Source organism: Sinocyclocheilus rhinocerous, unplaced genomic scaffold, assembly GCF_001515625.1.
Source record: "Sinocyclocheilus rhinocerous isolate Xijiao unplaced genomic scaffold, SAMN03320098_v1.1 scaffold711, whole genome shotgun sequence".
NCBI lineage: Eukaryota > Metazoa > Chordata > Actinopteri > Cypriniformes > Cyprinidae > Sinocyclocheilus > Sinocyclocheilus rhinocerous.
This window is the reverse complement of record NW_015641018.1, coordinates 2,663,608-2,683,710: the sequence shown is the minus strand read 5'-3', so window position 1 is coordinate 2,683,710 and position 20,103 is coordinate 2,663,608. Positions and strand designations below refer to the sequence as shown.

The 20,103-nt window shown below is 34.5% G+C and overlaps 1 protein-coding gene across 1 annotated transcript in view; it reads left to right on the top strand.

Moving 5' to 3' along the window:
• Positions 1-20,103, top strand: part of wdr18 (WD repeat domain 18) — a 78,529-nt gene that overhangs the window by 6,496 nt on the left and 51,930 nt on the right. Inside the window, exon 4 of the mRNA XM_016570072.1 lies at positions 7,854-7,995. Within this exon, the coding sequence (XP_016425558.1) occupies positions 7,854-7,995 (142 nt within the window). The remainder of the gene's footprint in view (positions 1-7,853; positions 7,996-20,103) is intronic.

Here is a 20,103-nt window from a genome sequence, read left to right as displayed (position 1 = left end):
TCACTAAACACCAGTAACCCAGTGCCACTGGACATCATGCATGCTCATGCCATCACACTGCCTCCACCATGTTTCACAGATGATGTTGTGTGCTTTGGATCATGAGTTGATCCAGGCCTTCTCCATACTTTTTTCTTCCTGTCATTCTGATACAGGTTGATCTTAATTTCAGCCGTCCAAAAAATGCTTTTCCAGAAGTGGTCTGGCTTTTTTAGATGTTTTTTGGCAAAGTCTAATCTGGCCTTTTTTGCACCTTGTGGTGAATCCTCTGTATTTGCTCTGGTGACGTCTTCTCTTGATTGTAGACTTTGACAGTGCGTGCTAACTCCTGGAGAGGGTTCTTCACTTGGCTGGATGTTTTGAAAGGGTTTTTCTTTACCATGGAGAGGATTCTCCGATCATCCACCACTGTTGTCCTCCGTGGACGTCCAGGGCTTTTTATGTTGCTGAACTCACCAGTGCGTTCTTTTTTATTCAGAATGTACCAAACTGTTGATTTGTCCACTCCTAATGTTCCTGCTATCTGGATTGTTACACATACATATATTTATATATATTATATTTATAAATACATAATAAATATACGCAGCACACACACATATACTATGTAAACAAAAACTTTTATTTTGTATGCGATTAATCGCGATTAATCGTTTGACAGCACTTATACATATACATATATATATGTTTATTTATTTGTTTATTTATTTTAACATGACAAAGACAGTACACCAAATACTTCTCTGGCGTATCATGTGTGATATCTTTATTTATTTATTTTGACAATAATGTCACAATGCAAAGAAATCCTTAATGTTCCAAAAATAAGCTTATTTTTATTCATTCTTGTTTCTTTTGATTTTTGGAGTGAAATATAACTCAGACAGACATGTCCTTTCCCAGGCTTTCTGAAACAGGGTTGCCTCCACGTTACGGCCAGTAGATGGCGCTGTGAGTGTTTTCAATGTTTTCCAGCAGGTGCAGATGGTGAAATAAATCTAGATAAACAACCTTACATCTCCACTTTGTTTCAAGATGGCTTTAAGAACATCTCAACCAGAGTAATTAAGATTTAAAGCATGTGAAAAACGACTTTTAATTGGCTAAAAACTGCAGCTCTGGTTTGTCTAACCCTGAGGCAGTTTTTCACTGCTTTCAGATACATTGCTTCAATTCGGCTTCCAAGCTGTTTGTGTTCAGCCGATCTGTCCGTCTCTATTGTGCTGCGCTGTTATTGTTATCGATCTGAAGTAACGTACTTTGAAGCCATAGAGGTGAGACTGATGAGCAAAGACATTCACCTCAAGGCTCTCGGAGCATTATCAATTACGAGAGATGCCCAAACTTGTGGTATGTTTTTGAAGACTTGCAGTTTGAGGCTTCCTGCTGTATTTGACGTAACAGCTGGTTTTGAACTGAAGGTTGAAGGAGAAGGCCAGTGATGTCTCGCGGTCATGTTTGTTTGATGGCATTAGTTAAGGTAAACCAGGCCCACGGGCTGCAATGTATGAAAGAAGGAGGCAGGAGAGAGGCGCGCAGTCATCAAACCAGGATGAATAATTCAGCGTCTGTCTCTGAGTTTTGAAAGGAGATGACGCGCATCTATTATTCTGTATCTGTATCGCTCGACAGAATAACCTCTCAGCCATCACCATAATCAACATTCCCTGACCCTCACATGCTGCTGAGAGGTCTCGACTTCAGAAATCACACACAGACGTGTGAGTTCACTGCGCTCCGTTTCACCTATAGTGAGCTGCCTATCTAGATGGCATTTTAGGGCCCAGAAAGGCATAAAATGCTTTTTAACGGTCCCATGATGACAAAATATGCTTGAGTCTGCAATAAATGTCACATTTCTCTGGAATATTTGTCAGCGTAGACCAGGGAGGTCTTTAATGGTTTAATGATGCTCATTTTTTTGTCTAATCTGTTTATATATTCAAAAATACATTGAAAATGCCATTCATACACACAGAATGCACATGAATACACTTTTTCTATCATGAGCGTGTTTTTATTTCTGAACCAAAATTCACTTTTATATATTTGTTTGTGGTGAAAACTCAAAAATGGCAACTGTCCTGGAAAAAAAATTAAAAGAGATTTAATAAGGTTTCCTTTTCAAGAATTTAAGTAGTTTGACATAATGTTTTGTTATTCAAAGTCACGCCTGTTAAACTAGTAAATCATTTAAGCTTTTTATGACATTTATAAATGTTGTTCAGTGATGTTAATGTTCTCTAAAACTGATACTAAAAATGCTATTAATTTAAATGAAGCTGAAATAAAATGTAAATATCAGATGGAAAAACAAATATTGTTGCTTTGGCAGCTAATTGAAAATAAGTTGAAGTACTAAAAACTAAAATAAAAGTAAATGGTCAAAAACTATGTTATTTAAACTATCAAATAATTTGAGATATTTATGAAACCGCATTGTTCGTTTAGGTTGTAAAATATCATTCATTGACATTATTGTTATCTAAAACAGACTAAAACTATTAAAATAGTTTTCATTTATTTAAATTAAGCTGAAATAAAAATAAAACATAAATATTAGGTGAAAAATGAAAACCGATGCCTTGACAGCTAACTGAATAAAATAAGTTGAAGAATAAAGGTAAAGAAATAAAAAAAAACTTACATAAAACTGAAATTCAAATGAAAACTGTAATACAAATTAAATATAAAAAATATTACATATCTAAAATATAAACAAAATTAATCAATACTTTATATAAATAATTAAAAAATAACACTGATGTCATGTGGTGTGACTCTCCAAAAATAGTGATTAAGATGTGTTGTTACTTGGTTACACCACATGACATTAAATTAAAACCTTTCTGGAAAATGATAAATATGAAGCAAATTTGAATACTTGGCTCATGTTTTTTTGTGTTTTTTTTTAAATTGTGGACATTCTTAAAGGGATAGTTCACCCAAAAATTAAAAGTTCTGTCATGAATTACTCACCCTCATGTCATTCCAAACCCGTAAGACCTTCGTTCGTCTTCGGAACACAAATTAAGATATTTTTGATGAAATCCGAGAGCATGCATTGTGGTACTCTCATGAACATGTGTCGAATACTGACAAGGAAGAAGATAAATTGTTGAATAAAGTCATTATTTTTGTTTTCTTTGTCCACAAAAGGTATTTTCGTAGCTTCATAAAATTACAGTTGAACCACTGATGTCACATGGGTTATTTTAAGGATGTCCTTACTACCTGTCTCGTCCTTGAACGTGTTAGTTGCATTGCTGTCTATGGAGTGTCAGAAAGCTCTCGCATTTCATTAAAAATATCTTAATGTGTGTTCCGAAGATGAAAGAAGGTCTTACGGGTTTGAAACGACATGAGGGTGAGTAATTAATGACAGAATTTTCATTTTGGGTGAGCTAACCCTTTAATTGTCATTGATCCTAATAACAGAGAAGAGCTTCTCCTATCGCAATGGTAGTTGTTTAGCTGGCGTATGCACCTCTGGAAGTACATGACTTTGTTTGGATCACGTTTTGTTGTTTGCCGGGTGTATTTACGTTTATTCTTAGCAACACCAGTCTGGGCTCTTATTGATTCCTTTACCGCATGTTGTCACCAGCTTAATCGTGTTTGCCCGTAAACATCGCCCCTGTTCTGCACTCGGGTTTCTGCTGTAAGTTGAATCGTGCCTGTTAGTGTTGACTGTGACCTTGCTGCTGAGCGAGCGACGCTAAGCGCAGCGCAGCATGAAGAATGAAGAACTGTGAATAACGAGGGGAATCTAAAGTGAGAGAGGGGGACACAGACTCACTGACGGATGCAGGACAGAGCGAGAGCGGAGACTAATTGCAGTGGACACACCTTCTGCCAGAGAGATGCGCAAAGCTTTTATGTCAAACCAAAAACTCTTACGTGGCCAGTCAGTCACAACAAAGTCTCTTTGTTTTCATTAACCATAGTCTTCTGTAATTATATCAGAAAATCTCTTAAAAAGTCTCTTATGCTCACCAAGGCTGCATTTATTTGATCAAAAATACATTTAAAAACAATACAAATTACAATACAATACAATACAATGCAATGTATTTTTATTATCAACCATGGTTGAAATTAGTCTTTGACCATGCCAATACCAGACACAAAACACATGCCACAAAACACAAATAAAAACCACCATACTTAAATCACATAACCTTTTGATTAATAAATCCAATCACAGCAGGTACAAAGGATCTTTCATAAATATTTCTTATAAACATATTCATATTGTGAAATGTTATTACAATTTAAATGTACTTTTTTCAATTTTCGTGATTCGTGATTTATTCCTGTGATGTGAATTTTCAGCATCATTACTCCAGTCTTCAGTGTCACATGATCCTTCAGAAATCATTCTAATATGTTGATTTGCTGAAACATTTCTTAAACACTTTTTTTTCTCAAAGAATGCTGAAAAAATGTATCACAGATTCCACAAAAATATTAAGCAGCACAACCGTTTTCAACATTAATGATAAACAGCATTAATTTGAAATATAAATGTTTTGCAACATTTGAAATTTATTAAATATATTACGTGATAATGTAATGTATAAAAATAGAAAACAGTTATTGTAAATTATTATAATATTTCTGTTTTATTGTATTTTTGATCAAATAAACGCAGCCTTGGAAAGCAGAAGCATTAAAAACGGGAAAAAAAACTGTTCAAAAACATTATAAATTCTGAATGATTCCAAACTTTTGACGGTTATGGATTTATAACGATACATACCAAAATATACATATTTTTATGGAAAACCTCCAGTTAATAACGGAGTTTATATAACTGAGTATTTTTGATCTCTTCATAACAATCGAGTCAAAAAAGGTTATTAATAAAAGGAGCATATTTTACAAGAAAATAGGCCTACTATTTCAGTCTTTCTGCTTAAAAATTTTATGTTCAACTTATTACTTGCCATTTCTTTGTAAACATTTGTGAAATTTACTAGCAATTTCTGAGTAAAATAATTTCTAAGTAAATCCTGCACCAGTTTTTTTCAGCATATATAATTTTCAGCTTGTTGTGATTTTTTTTTTTTTTTAAAGAAAAATTGTAAACAAAAAATGTAAAAGGTATTTGTGGCAAATGTAACAATGCATTGTTAAAAATAAAGGGGCACTTTTTTTTTAATAAAGAATAGAGAGTGCTAGAATTAGAGGGTCAAATAAAGATGGAAGAGATGTGTTTTTAGCCGATTCTTGAAGATGGTTAAGGACTCAGCTGCTCAGATTGAGTTGGGCAGGTCGTTCCACCAGGAGGGAACAGTTAATGTAAAAGTCAGTGAAAGTGATTTTGTGCCTCTTTGGGATGCCCAATAAAGCGACGTTCACTTGCAGAACGCAAGCTTCTAGAGGGCACATAACTCTGAAGTAATGAATTTAGGTAAAGGGGTGCAGAGCCAGTGGTGGTTTTGTAGGCAAACATTAATGCCTTGATTTTAATGCAAGCAGCTACTGGTAGCCAGTGCAAATTGATGAACAGAGGTGTGACGTGCATATAAATGCCATTATGCTGTCTTAATGATTTTATAGTGGTATATGTTGTCCTAAAAGTCACAGTGGGTCACATTTTGACCCAAAAGTCACTTTTTTTTTTTTTTTAACCTTTTCTGGGGTTCTGATAAAACTGTATGTATAGAGACCAGGATCAGGTGTGGACACTTTTGACATGAGACCAGTGATTCTTTTTGACCTTTTTGACCAAAGAAGCCCCATCGTTCCCCATTATGGTCACAACAAAGCTTCCTGTATTCAGTTGTTGTAATTAAACGAAACAAGGAGTATTGATATAATACATTAATTAACCCTGATTAATTTTGTGAATCCAGAAGTTTGAAGAACTTTAGACTGCTGTGATAACTCACATGAACACAGCAGAAGTGAACTGTGGACAGAAGGAGAGACATGGACGCTCACCCAGAACTAGGAAACTCAAATAATGCAAGTGTAAAATTGAGCACAAATCAGAAATGATCCTCACTCTCTCAGACATAAAAACGCAGATGTGTATGACAGATGTTGTTTAAGACAGGTCGGCCCCTGAGCTCGCCCAGCGGTGCCGCGTCATGCAGCGGTGCTGACAGAATGGGGTTCAATTCTGTCTCGTCTCACTTTATCTGCCCTTGTGTTTCCATCTGGATCTCCTTCTCGTCTCCGCATCTCTCTCATTCAGTCTTTTTCTTGAGGCTGATCATTTGGCCAGACATATGCAACAGTCATTAGCAGTGTGACTCTACACAAGTTGTAGTTATTTATTTATTTATAGTTATTTTTAATGCAAACTTAAAGGGAAAATTCAAGTAATCAGCTAAAAGTGAAGAAATCAAACTCTTCCTGAATAAATTAAGTAATATTAAGTTTAACATGTCAGTTTCAGTTAATATATTCTAGAATGTTTACTAATGTTTTTTCATATTTTATAGTTAGATTACTGTGTTAATTCATTAAATACTGTTACATTTTGTACGGCAAAAGTTATTTTCAACATGGATTTATTCTTCCATTTTAAGCAATGGAGATATAGAAATAAGTACAATTGATTTCCAACATTTTTTCAAGTAAACGGAGCTTGTTTTAGCACAATTAAGGGATATGGCAAATTGTGAAATCGAATATGAAAATAAATAATTTAGCAAAAGTGCTTTGTATAAAGTTAATGGCATAAAAGCAATAATTATTTTTGAATAAATTATTCACATATATGATGTATATTGTGTATTATGTAATAAAAATGTTTCTGCATATTATTATACACTTTAAAATAATGAAGCAAAAATCAGTATTAAAACATAAAACCATAATAAACTCTAATTAACATGCTGATTAATTGTTTGTATATGATGTATGTGAGTTGTTAAAGACAGACATTTGCAAGTTTTTCTAAATAAAATATTTTAAATTTCAATTAAAAACACAAAAGCTGTAAATCATAAAATGTCACTAAAATGTTATTGTTTATGTATTTTATTTAAAGCATGAGAGTGTGTGAGATTCTTTTACAGTAAGAATAATGAATTTCATTAAAACATTTTTTTTGCAAGAATAGTGGGTGTCAGGAGCAGAGAGCAAGAGATGTGTATGAGACATTAGAGGTTAGATATCATTTAAATACACATGATGTGATGTACATCATCCAATAAAAAGCTAAAGAATGAAAAATGACCAAAAACCATTTCTGTCATCAATCCATGAGACTATGTATATTTGACATTTGATACATTCTTTTTTCTTCTCAATTTGGACTATTTTAATGTGTCTAATAATCTATATGTGATCTAATCAATATTTGCAACCAATTTTATATATACATAATATATGTGAATCATTTATGTAAAAATAATTATTATTGCTGCTATTTTATTAACTTACTAAATGATTGCACATTTTTTCTTTGCATTTTACAGTAAATCATTTGCATTGCTTCTTAATGACTTGTTTGATATTTTTCCAGATGTTGACATCCAAACAAACAAAAATATATATGTATATATAATCCTCTACAGAAAGGCACAGTATAGGATGTGGTGTGATATCTAGAATCATTGAATCTTATAAAGTAATACTTTCAAGGTCAAGGCACAAGCTTGCCATTGATTTTTGTATAGAGAGAAAATGAATATCAATCTTAATATTTCACTTACACCCAGTGTATTATATTTTATTATTTCACATTCATCAATTTTTAATTAACTCATCATCACACAAGTAATATGTGATAGAATTGATGGCTCTCCTGATTAATTATTGTTGTCCTGAGCGTGTCGTTTATAATAAAGACTTCATAACGGCAAGGTAATGAAAAATTGTGTGTTGTGTTTCAGCGTTGTTCAGTTGGATTCGTCCCGCACACCAGAACCGTGTCACATTCTTTCCCGCCACTCCCTCCCCATCACCGACATCCACTGTGGCCTGATGGGACCACAAGCCCGTGTTGCCACCGCATCCCTGGACCAAACCGTTAAGGTGAGTTTTGCTCGGCTTGTCGTAAAGGATGGAAATTACGTACATCACAATATCTGAAGTGTATATTTATATTATAGCAATCCTATAACCTCACAATGAATTTTTCATTGCAAGATAAATGCATTAAATTTTTTTATGCATTTTTATACAACACAGCAACAAGGAGGTAATTAACATGGATTGTGTTTGCTTTCAATTCAATTAAATTCTTTATAATAATAAGATTAATAGAAAATTGATTTTTGAGTTAATTAAATGAGCTACTGCAACACAATCTGTAAAGATTTTGTCACAACTTCATTTTATTCTATGCAATATTAGCAGTATGCAGTGTTATTAGACATGATACGTCATTAGCGCGTTGCATTACGCTATTGCAGATCGAGCGAGAATGGAAGGCGTTATTATTGTAATATTATGCGCTAGGGCTGCACGATAAATCGCATGCGATATTTAACGCGCATCTTGTCAGAAAGCCGGTTCTGTAATCAGCGGTAAATCTCCATCACGTGAGTGCTTTCACATTGAGCAGCATTAACTACACAGAGCCGTTGTTCACAGATGAGCTGCGCAAAAAATCGCGCGAATATGAACATGGTTTTGCGCAGCTCGTCAGTGAACAACGGATCTGTGTAGTTAATGCTGCTCAATGTGAAAGCACGCACGTGATGGAGATTTACCGCTTTTTGCGCAGCTCGTCTGTGAACAACGGCTCTGTGTAGTTAATGCTGCTCAATGTGAAAGCACGCACGTGATGGAGATTTACCGCTGATTACAGAATGGCTTTACTGACAAGATGCGCGTTAAATATCGCATGCGATTTATCGTGCAGCCCTATTATGCGCTTTGTACTGTAATGTTTTCTCACCGGGGAATGAGACAGTGTTACATTAAACCCTCCACCAATGCCGTCTTTCATCGTGTCGCAGGTTAGCCTCTGGTCTGTCTGTGCACGTTCATGTGTTTTGGAGGAGGTGTGGCTTTGGAGAGTGATCTGCAGGAGGGTGGGATCTTATGCTTTCAAAGCTAGCTTGATATTGCTGAAATCACCTACCTTACCTTTAAGACTATTTACAGCTATATTTGCAAAAATAAGCAAAAGGAAAAATAAATATATAGAAAAATGTAATTACACACACACACACACACTCTTATATAATAAATAATAATACATAATACAAAATAAATATAAAACTTATAGCCATTGTTTGGTAAAACCTGTTTGAATTAGAGAAATATCTAAAAAAATATGCAACTTAGTAATATAATGTAAGGTAAGGCAAGGCTGTTCACACAGAATGCATCTTTGCATCTGAAAATATGAGACGCAGCACTCAGAAATATATTTATAAAAAAGCGCACTGCAGAATGCTTGCTTCACCATGTTGCCATCAAATAAAACTTTTGCCATGCCAACTTGTTACTGTAAACAAAAGCTTGTAACACTTGCCCCGCCTCCGGATCTTCTGACTGGTCCATTGTTTTGGACATTGATGAATTGATGACTGACATTGATGAACGCCGTTGCATGTAAAAGTTGAAATTGTTTTAATTTGCCACGGTGTCTTAAAAACGTGGCATACATGTGCAACATGCTGCAAAATTTGCGAGATACGAGCACAACAGTCACACTAGGGCTGCACAATTAATCGAATTTCTAATCGCGATTACAATTATGGATGCCACAATTACGTAATCGTTCAAAACGGCAATTAATCGTTCAAAGTCCACTTATGTTATTCTGTGTGCTTAAGATGCGTTTTTTTCTTTCTACATGTTATCTTAAGGGTTTTTCCATTGTTTTAATTTTAGTTTTAGTATAACACTATAATACCATTCATATTTTTACTTTTTTTTATCATTTAAAGAAGAAACCAATCCGATGTTTAGTTGACATTTGAGGCTTAATTTCTATAGAAAAGCACTAAAAGTTTTTCAGTTAAGTGTTTTCAGCTTGTTTATTTTCATATAAAATACAGCATGCAGTTGCATCAAACAATGGTATAAACATCATTCAATGTAAATTGTGATAATCGTAATTAATAATCGCAATTACAATTTCAAGGGAATAATCGACAATTATGATTTTTGTCATAATCGTGCAGCCCTAAGTCACACACATCCGTCTTGAGTGTTTACATAGAAAAACTATGGAAAGTAGTACATTGGACTGGAAAAGCGCATTCTGTATGAACGGCCTCTTAAAATAGAGCAGTTTTTTCAAAGAAACACTGAATGGTGGTGCAGACTGGTCAAACGAATAATTTTTTTTTGCCCAGAAAGCCTTAATTTAATTGCATAGCAAAGTTTTCCTAAATGTAATTGATTGTTTTTTATTTTTGTGTAGTGTATAAATCAATAAATACATAAAATATACATGGCACTGTGCATCTTAACATAGTTATAGTTGTTTATTACATCTGTTTGTGTCCATTTATTGTTCCAAATAACATTTCTTGTAAATGCCAGACCACTTTAAAATGCATCTCCACATCCTTATGGTCCGCATGTGCCACCTACACACATCTTTGTATTTTTTCTAATGCTTTATATGGGAAGCCTGTTTTATCTCAGCTAATTTAATATGCTGATGTCTTCATCGGTTCTGTCCAGTTTTTGAAAAATCACTTGAAAAGCATAAATATTTATGAATTCATATTTCTCTGTCATATGCACCTAAAGCTGCCTCACTTGTAATCCAGTTTGTAGCTTATTTAACTTGCTAAACTCTCGTAATGGCATCAAGAACTCTGGTCATGAATGGGGTACTTGGCTTGAGATGATGCGCTGTCTTTTCTTTCTTGTTTTATGTGGGAAGATGCTCTTAAATTACTGTTTGCTGTGATGAGACCTTGGATTGTCATTCAGGGGAAGTTTGCATCCCATTTGCGCTTTTTCTTTGTTGATGTGCACTTTTTATAGACCTTGTTAGGCATTTACAAGCCTCCTGTCTTCCAGCTAAAACACTTAAAACGGGGTAATTTTGTTTTAAACGGACAATAATGCACGCTTCCCCTTTCTCAAGTTCAAAACTTTGCTGAAATGTGATTTCCCCATTAATGAATGTGACATAGGGTCAGTCAGTAAGTGTCTGGCTGTGATGTAAACTGCATAAGCAGACGATTGGAGTCTCTGTGCTGCTGTTTCTCCTGGGTGGCTTCAGGTGAAATGGTTGATTTGACTGAGGAAGCTGTGAAGATCAGTGCCGGAGAAAATGATGTCCAGTGTGATGGACAGTACGGGGAAGAACATACTGTTCCACCTGCTCTAGGAACAGAGATCTATACAATATTAAACACATCTGATGGCTCACACAAGTTTAAAACCATACTAGAGTCGACTGATGGGTGGTGTTGATTGGCTAGTAAATTAAAAAAAAAGGTTAATTTAAAGGGACAGTTCATCCAAAAATTTAAATTCTGTCATCATTTGCTTACCCTCAAGTTGGTCCAAACCAATGAGTTTGGAACTTTATGGTACCTGTTAACTTCCATAGTATATATTTTTTTATTCTATGGAAAGCAATAGGGATCAAAAACTGTTTGGATACCATAAATACTTCAAAAAATCTTCTTTTATGTTCAGCAGAACAAAGAAACTCATGCAGGTTTGGAACAACTTGAGGGCAAATAATGATGAAATAATTTTTATTTTTGGGTGAATTATCCCTTTAATACATTACTTCATAACCATTACAAAAACTACCTTTCTAAAATATTTGTTCCATTTCGTTAGACTTAATTAGTGGGCAACCGATATATTTTCAAGGCTGATATATCGGCTGATATTTGACATCTTTCAAATATCGTCATCGGCCGAAAAGTTTTTCTGTTTGGCCGATGTGTTCGAGGCGGGACTTTTATTTTGACAGCGCTGAGAACGGCAGCACCTGAGCACAGTGCTCACATTCTCCCTATTCATTGTTTGTTGTCACAGTTTACCTGTTCTTTCTAATAGGGATAGAAGTCTGTCTAATAATCAGATAGAATGTTAAACAAAGGAATTAAAAGGTATCCAAAAAAGTATTATAATGATTGCTTTTATATTATTAGTAATAGAAAGGCAAACATAATACTTGCTCGTTTACCATCAGCATTCAGCAAATACGCTTTTATATCATTTAAGCAGATCTTTTGAATGTCTAATAAACATTTAATTTCACAAACCTTATAAAGTGAGATCTTATAAAGTGTGCATTTGTATCCTGTATGATGTATGCGGCACCCTGCTCTCTAAGATATCGGCATCTGCTGTCAAAAAAACAATATCGGTCAACCACTATCAGTTGGCTACAGTCCACAGTAATTTATTTTGCAGTCCTAGGGAGACAGGGACATTGTCACATTCCGTGTACAGTTTTTTTCATATTATTATCATTATAAATATTATCATATTTATTATGTTGAAAACAATTTTGTGCTTAACATTATTGTGTAAACCGTGCTATATTGTATAGTTTTATTTGATGAATAGAAGGTTAAAAAATTGAATTTGAAAAACGTCGAAGCAAATTTGAAATAGGTGTTATCTTTATTAACAAACCGCATATTTGAAATCTAAACAACTACATTTTCGCCTAAAAAAAACTTAAAACTACATTCCGTAACACAAAACCAGTATTATTTATGAAATTATAGTGGATTCCAAACAGCCACAGCGCTGTTTTGCGTCTCTGTGCAACATGACGGCGATTCGTTCCTGAATGAATCAACCGTTTAAATTATTCGGTTCAATCGCAATGACTCACTTCTTAACAGTGACTTGCTGCCACCTGCTGGCGGTTTTAATTTCACATTTAAAGTATCTTTTTGTTTTTAAAATAATTTTAAATATCAGTTTTCAATGTTTTATGTTTAAAATAACAAAATATTATTTATGCATTTGTAACTGCAGGTTAAATGCATTCATGTCCCTCTGTGTGGGAAATTCATCCCATGCAGCTTCTGTGTTTCCTCTGCATTGCAAAGATGAATTTTGATACTGATATCATTTGTTTGGTAACAGCCCAAATGTCTTTTATTCTAATTGACTGATTCAATGTAAGAATTTGACTCAAAAGATGATGCACACTTTGCAATTTGGCAATTAAATACATTAAATGGGTTTAGTTTTCACGGTTATTAATGTATGCAATTTCAGCAATAAAAATTTACATTTTTCTAAAAAGAAAACAAATTAGTTGTTTATTTTAAGAGATCTATCTTATTATCTCTTGCATATTTAGTATTGCTCTTTAATAAAGAAAAATGACTACTTATCCGATTACCCGATTAATCGACGGAATAATCGGTAGAATACTCGATTACTAAAATAATCGATAGCTACAGCCCTAGTTACACCCCTAGTGTGTACATATATAGTATTTACATAATATAACAAGCATACATATGTAAGTATTTAGTTAATTTATTACATTTATTATCTTCAATTTTACTAAAAATCAACTGATTAATCACTCTTTCCTTTTTTGTAATTTATGGATAATGGAAGACTCAATTTTCAAATCCAAACGATAAACTGCACTTTTTAGATTAAACTCCAGGATGAGAAACTGCAAACCAGAAGCATCAAAATATCAAAGGAGGCATCGGCAGCAGAGAGCGTCTCTCCCAGGTCATCCAGAGATCGCCCTGTGGACTCGCTTTGAGTGTTTCCCGCGTGATCATTGAACCTCAGTACTGAATAATTTCCAGTCTGTTATTGATACACTGTGAAGAAGTGGAGGACTTATTTGATCTTTCCTGGATCTTTGAGCCCGAGGAACACTTCAGCTCTCACCGCTGATCTACTCGTCACTTCTAACAATGTTCCAGTGTGATTTTGGATGAGACTTTATTCCTGTTGTCATTGACATTGCTTTGACAGGATTACGCCAATAATCAAGCCCATTATAAAGAAGCCACAGGCATGACTGATCTACAGGCTACATGCTCTGAAGATCTGTCATGAACGACTGGCTGCTTAGTCTTTGTTTAAACTGGAGGTGTGCCCGCGGCGCCACTGCACACAGGCATTCAATGTCACACTGAGTGCACTCTCTCATTACCCACAATCCCCCATTGGGTTTTTGCAGGACCGGTTGTTGTCATGACAGAGCTCTAGTGAGGAGAAATGGGTGAACGAGGTGTGGGTGATAATAAAGAGGAGTTTACCTCAGGGTGACTCACCCCTCTTTTCTCAGGACCGTTTCCGAGATTGTTTTTGGGATGAATGTCCTGACAAAACATGCTCGTAGGTCTCTTATAATCAGCCTCGTCTCACGCTGTCCAAAGCCATTTGAACGCTGTGGCTGCCGTCAGGGTCTCAGGGCCAATCTATACCCGAATCGATCAACCCCCAGAAGGAGCCAGCGATTCAAAATTTGTTTGTGGTGTCCATGGGAATGCGGCTCACGCTGTTTAATTGGGTGACACGTTCTGCACTCGGGTATTTTGAATGATGCTTGTGTCATGGGCTTCCTGTGTAGATATTGTCATGGCTGGTTTAAGGCTGATGTTTATCGGCTTGGCTCTGCTGTGGAAGATAGCAGCGGGTTGCAGTATTTTGACGTGAGGCGGCATCTTATTCTAGACAGCTGGATGTAGATGTGAGCGCATCCAAAAATGCAACATTTATAAATAATAAATCATAATAAACATTTCTTCTGCCAAGTAGTATAGTTCATTAGTCTAATTGTAGACTGTCAGCAGTTGCCAAACAACTTGGTGCGTTAATATAGAATTCAACTGATGTGCGGTCACAGGTTCATGGGATCCAAAATAATTTTTTTGCATTATTTTTTGGCATAGAGAAGACTTTTATCTGTTTTTTTTTTTAAGAAATTGATTTTTCAGCAAGGATGCTTTAAATTGGATTGAGAATACTGATTTGTATAGCAGATTTCAAAAGCGATATTTATCCACCTTTTATAGTGTACATTATAATGAAGTCACTTATAAATTCAGTTGAAACAAAAAAACTACTTAATTTTGTCTTTTCTGTCTTAATTTTCTGTATTTAAAAAAGATAGAATGATCTTTTTTAGAATTATATTAAATTATATATATATATATTTACTACTAGTTTACTGCGAAATAAACATGAATGAACATCTCATGCCTCATGTAATCGCTCAATCAGTGTTTCAACCATGGAAAGACGTTAAAACAAATGTCACGTAGCATTTAATTTACTTCAGACAGGCAAGTCATCATTAGTCGAGCTCGTTAGTTCGCTAGAGAAATTAAGTCTAAAGAGCATTTTGCGAAATATTAGACTATATACGCATTATATTTTACCTGTTTACCATGTCTTAATTATTTAATGTGTTTAAATAAATCTGTTATGAAACAAGTTATAACAGCCACTGTATAAATGAATATATTTCAGCAACAAATAGAAATTGTATAGTTTAGAAGTTAATTAAAAAAACTGCGTTACGTGCAATTTACATGTTTGCATACGATTATTAAGTTGAGTGTTGATTATTATATTTAAAAATAAATGGTAATTAAATTTAATATTGGGCTCTGTTGTTAATTGTAACCTTGTATTAATGTAAAAGGGCTCCCTATAGTTTAGAGCATAAACAGAGGTAGATTTTTATCCCTAAGAAAATTTTTATTATAATTGAATTTATTTAAAGAAAGAGCAGTTTGTTCAGTAAACCACTGTTTAATAAAAGAAAAGCAATTTTATGTTTTGTTTTTCCCCCTGCTGTACCGAAACCATACCGAACCATGACGTCAAATCCGAGGTATGTACTGAACCATCAGGTTTGTGTACTGTTACACCCCTACTATTTACCTTGTCTGTTTAATTTAATTGCCATTATGAATCCGTGCAACATTGTTTTAAAACTGACTGTGTTGTACAATTGCGTGCGGGATGAGAAGAGTGAGTCTGAAATGAGCATTTCAAAGTCAACTCAAGGCAGCAAGGTGCTGAGAGGACTTAAACTTTGTCATCTGCATTCAGTCCTTCCCATCTGCCACTTTACTGGCCTGTGAACGACAGGGAAACCTTTCTGTTAGCTGTACCAAAGAGTTCCGAAGATCCCTTTTAAATTAGATTGAAATGCAGCCAAAATCTCTTTGGAAAGCGTTCAAATGCAATAGTCCTTCATTTGATTTTGGGATAGTTTCATTTGCACTTGAAGTGGTCTCGTTACCAACTTAGCTTTCATTAGTCTTTGTACTCTTAGCTGTTAGTGCGCCAATCTGTCCATCAGCGTTTTTATCATTAACAAAAAAAAAAAAAAAAGTCAAAATAATTATTTATAAAGCTGAAATTAAAAATGTATTTTTAACAATACTAAAACTGAAAACCAAATTTGCAAATGATGCTAAATAAACTAGTGGATTTTTCAAAACTGCTATTTCCATGTCTCCTTCTGCAGCAACCAAAATACAGCTCTTTCTTGTCGATTTTGTACAACAACCTGAAATCCCTACATACTATATCTATCTACTGAAAGAAAGAGATGGGGTGAAGCTTGTTGATCAGGTTCAATGTCAAAGTTGTTTTGCTTTCTAGTCAAACGTCTGAATCCTGCCCTGGCTTCCTTCTCCGTTTGAACCGAGTCGGTTTATGAATTTCATATAGGTTTATATGAGGTCAGAAAACTGATTTCTGCTGGCCTTGAATGGAGTTAGTCTTCATTATAATGGATAGTGGGTCGAGTCATGCAGTATATTGCATTTTATATTTATATAAATAAATACAGCCTAAAGGTATGTGAAATGAATAAGCTATGTGAAAAATTTAGGGAAAATGGCATTGAAAATGCAGTCTTGACAGAATTTAAAGGCCAGTTTTTGAATGTTTCAACCAGTAAATGAGTTTTTTGTTTGTTTATGGGTGTCTCTTAGGCGCTTTTTAATTAAACTCCTTTTAAGCCAGTGAAAAGTGGTGCTTTTCACTTATCAAAGGCTGAATATGTACTTTAAAGCTTCATCTCAAGCTACCATTAAACTAAAGTTGTTGTTTTTTTCTGATATTTGTTGGCTCCAGTCACTCCCTCCCCGTTTGTGCTCTATCCCCTTTAGACAAAGTGGTCGCCATCAGATTGCCATCAATCAAGTTGATCATTTTGATGTTTAATCCGTCCCACTGTTGTTCATTAGTCATCGGAGCTCAATAGCATCAGCTACAGTGGATTACGGCCTGTCAGTCATCGTAGATGAATTGTTTTGTCTGTTGTTGTCGTGAGGGGATTCTGGGAGGTCACGTCGCACAAAGACATGGGCTTGTTAGCGCAAGAGGGATGGAGAGGTGTCTCTGTGTCAAACTGCAGACTGATCGCTTTTGGGTGTTTAATGATGGTTTAAAAACGTCTGACGGCTGCATGGATTGACAAACTAGACCAGAGTTCAGCCCACACAGATGCATCGCCTGACCTTTGACCAGTGCATTGGACAGCCTGATTTATGAAATGGTCAATTCATTTGGTTGAGCAACACATGACCTTTGCTCTACATGTTTACAAGCTTTTATGCCTGTGGTTTCTTATGAGGGTTATTTGAATTATGACTGATATACTGGCCGGGTGTATTAATTGGTTGATTTTTGACCATTTAGAAACTATTCCAGTAGGCAAATTAAAGGGATGGTTTATTCAAAAATGAAAATGAGTTTCATTCTTCTGTTAAACACAAAAGAAGCTATTTTGAAGAATGTTGGTAACCAAACATTTGACGGTAGCCATTGACTTCCATACTATGGAAAAGAAAATGTTATGGAAGTCAATGGCTACCGCCAGCTGTTTGGTTACCAACATTCTTCAAAACATATTCTTTTGTGTTCAGCAGAAGAAACAAACTCAAACTCATACAGGGTTGGAACGACATGAGGGTGAGTAAACAATGACCAAATTTTCTTATTTTTCATCACCAGCCTTGTGACAGTGTTAATTTAGTATTATGTAGTGTTTATTAATACTTTAAATTGGCTTTTATTTTTATATTTTCATTTATTTTTTTCAGTTTGCTTTTGTCAGTTTTATTAGTTTTTTATATTTCTGAATAGCTTTATTGTTATTTCAGTTATATTTTTTTTGTATTTTGAGTAGACCTACTTATAGTTGACGTTAAGTTGCCAAAGTTTGTCATCTAATATTTATATTTTATATTTATTTCGGCTCTACTTCAATTACCAAAAAATAAAGGCTTTCTGTTTTAGTTATCAATGAAAACACTGCCCTGTTAATGAAAAATGTTACTTTTTTTTTGGTAAATTTGTGAGTTTTGAGTAAATATTGTGTAAACTTAACATTCATTTAAATTCATAAATTATTATTTCTTGTTTATAATGTATAATTAATGTATTTAGAATTATTCTAATAATTGTAAATATATAAGTGTAAATATATATTTGTAGTCATATTTCTGAACATTTAATAAAATAACATTGTGCATTATATTTTATTATAATTTTATATTATTATAAGGTTGTTGTTGTTGTTGTTATATCGTTGTTTTTATTGTTATGATAGATTTATACTATTTTTTTTTTATTATTATCAGAAAATCAGCCACTTTAGATATCTCCATGTTCTTCCTAAAAATGTTCATAAATTATTAAATGATTAAAATTATATGGTTTCTGTTATCTGCATGTCTTTTCTAATTCAGTAAATGTGGCTATGCGATAATGGGCAGTTTCCTTTCACTCTTGACATTTTATGACTGGGTCATGGGCATTGATCCTTTTCAGCCAAAATTATTTCACGGTCAGTTTGTCTTCTTTATGAAGGGGCATCAATCACGCTGGACTCATGCAGGGAAGGGCTGCGGAGCTCCTCGGTTAATTCTCGTTGCACAAGCTCACATACAGTATGTTCTTGCTCACTAAGTAAAAAATCTTCCACTTCAACTTTATATTTCCATTGATTGAAGATCTTTTAAAAAGCAGCTGTAAATTTGAGAATAATGGTTGTTCTCTCCTTACAAGCTCTGCAAGAACAGACCTTTCACTTGGACTGAAAGTTTGAGTTGTTGGCTCTGCAAACTGACTGCAGAGAACTAGAGCTTTCCAAAGCTGATCTTCTGAGCTGTCTAATGTCCACTTCAGCACTTTCTCTGAGACGATAACACTGCATTACCCCTGAACCAATGAGAGACCATCAGACTTTTTGGCAAAAGTGCTACCATTAAGCTGGAAGTTGGAACAGGAGCGTGTAGATGCTGGAGAGATGGCAGTCTTTGTGGATTTTATCATCCTGAGGGAAGCACAGTCCTGACCTAGACCGAGTAACGATTACTGAGAAGTCTTTGTCTTTTTGTATTCACTCTTATCTGGCTCTTCATTCTTTTCTCTGTCTGCCTCTCTTTGTGTCATTATTCATTTCTAGTTTAATCAATGCAAACATCAAAGAATCTAATGATTTTGTGTTTTTTTTTGCTCCACACATTAGTTTATTAAAAAACATTTCTTGAATACACCACTTCTATGCAGGATTTCTGCAGGTCTTAAAAAAATCTTAATTCACGCTTTAACAAATTAAGGCCTTAAAAGGTCTTAAATCAGAGCAGAAAGTGCTAAATTCCTTAAGGCATTAAATATTGCATGCACTATGAAAAAAAAAATGTAGATCTTACTCTGTATTTTGTTTTGTTTTCCAATGCTAATATCTAAACATCTTTAAATAAAGATACTATTGATATGTAAATTGACGATATGAAGATATGGCTTGTTTTCTGAGAAATTCAACAAAATTAAATGAGTTTAAGCTTAAAACAAGGGCAAATGCCTGTCAATGGGGAATGAAAACTTGTTTTCCCTTTTAATTAAGTTTTTCTGAGCCCATTGGCAGATATTAGTTTTTTAAATTATAAACTCACTTAATTTTGATCAATTTCACATAAAAAACGAAAACATCTCATGTCATTTTGCTTCCCAAGCAGATGGATCTTGATTTAAGATTCTTTAGAAATTTGCACTGGAAAACGACAAAAATACTGTTGAAGAACATCAGTGTTAGGGATTTTTGCCTAAATGGTGATTCACTGTTTTGGATCGCCGCGTTTAATATAAGAATGCAAGTACAGAATGATGCATTTGGTGTGCGATAGAGTCAACAGTCATATATACAGATGTATTCATTAATGTGAAATATGTATATGTATGTAT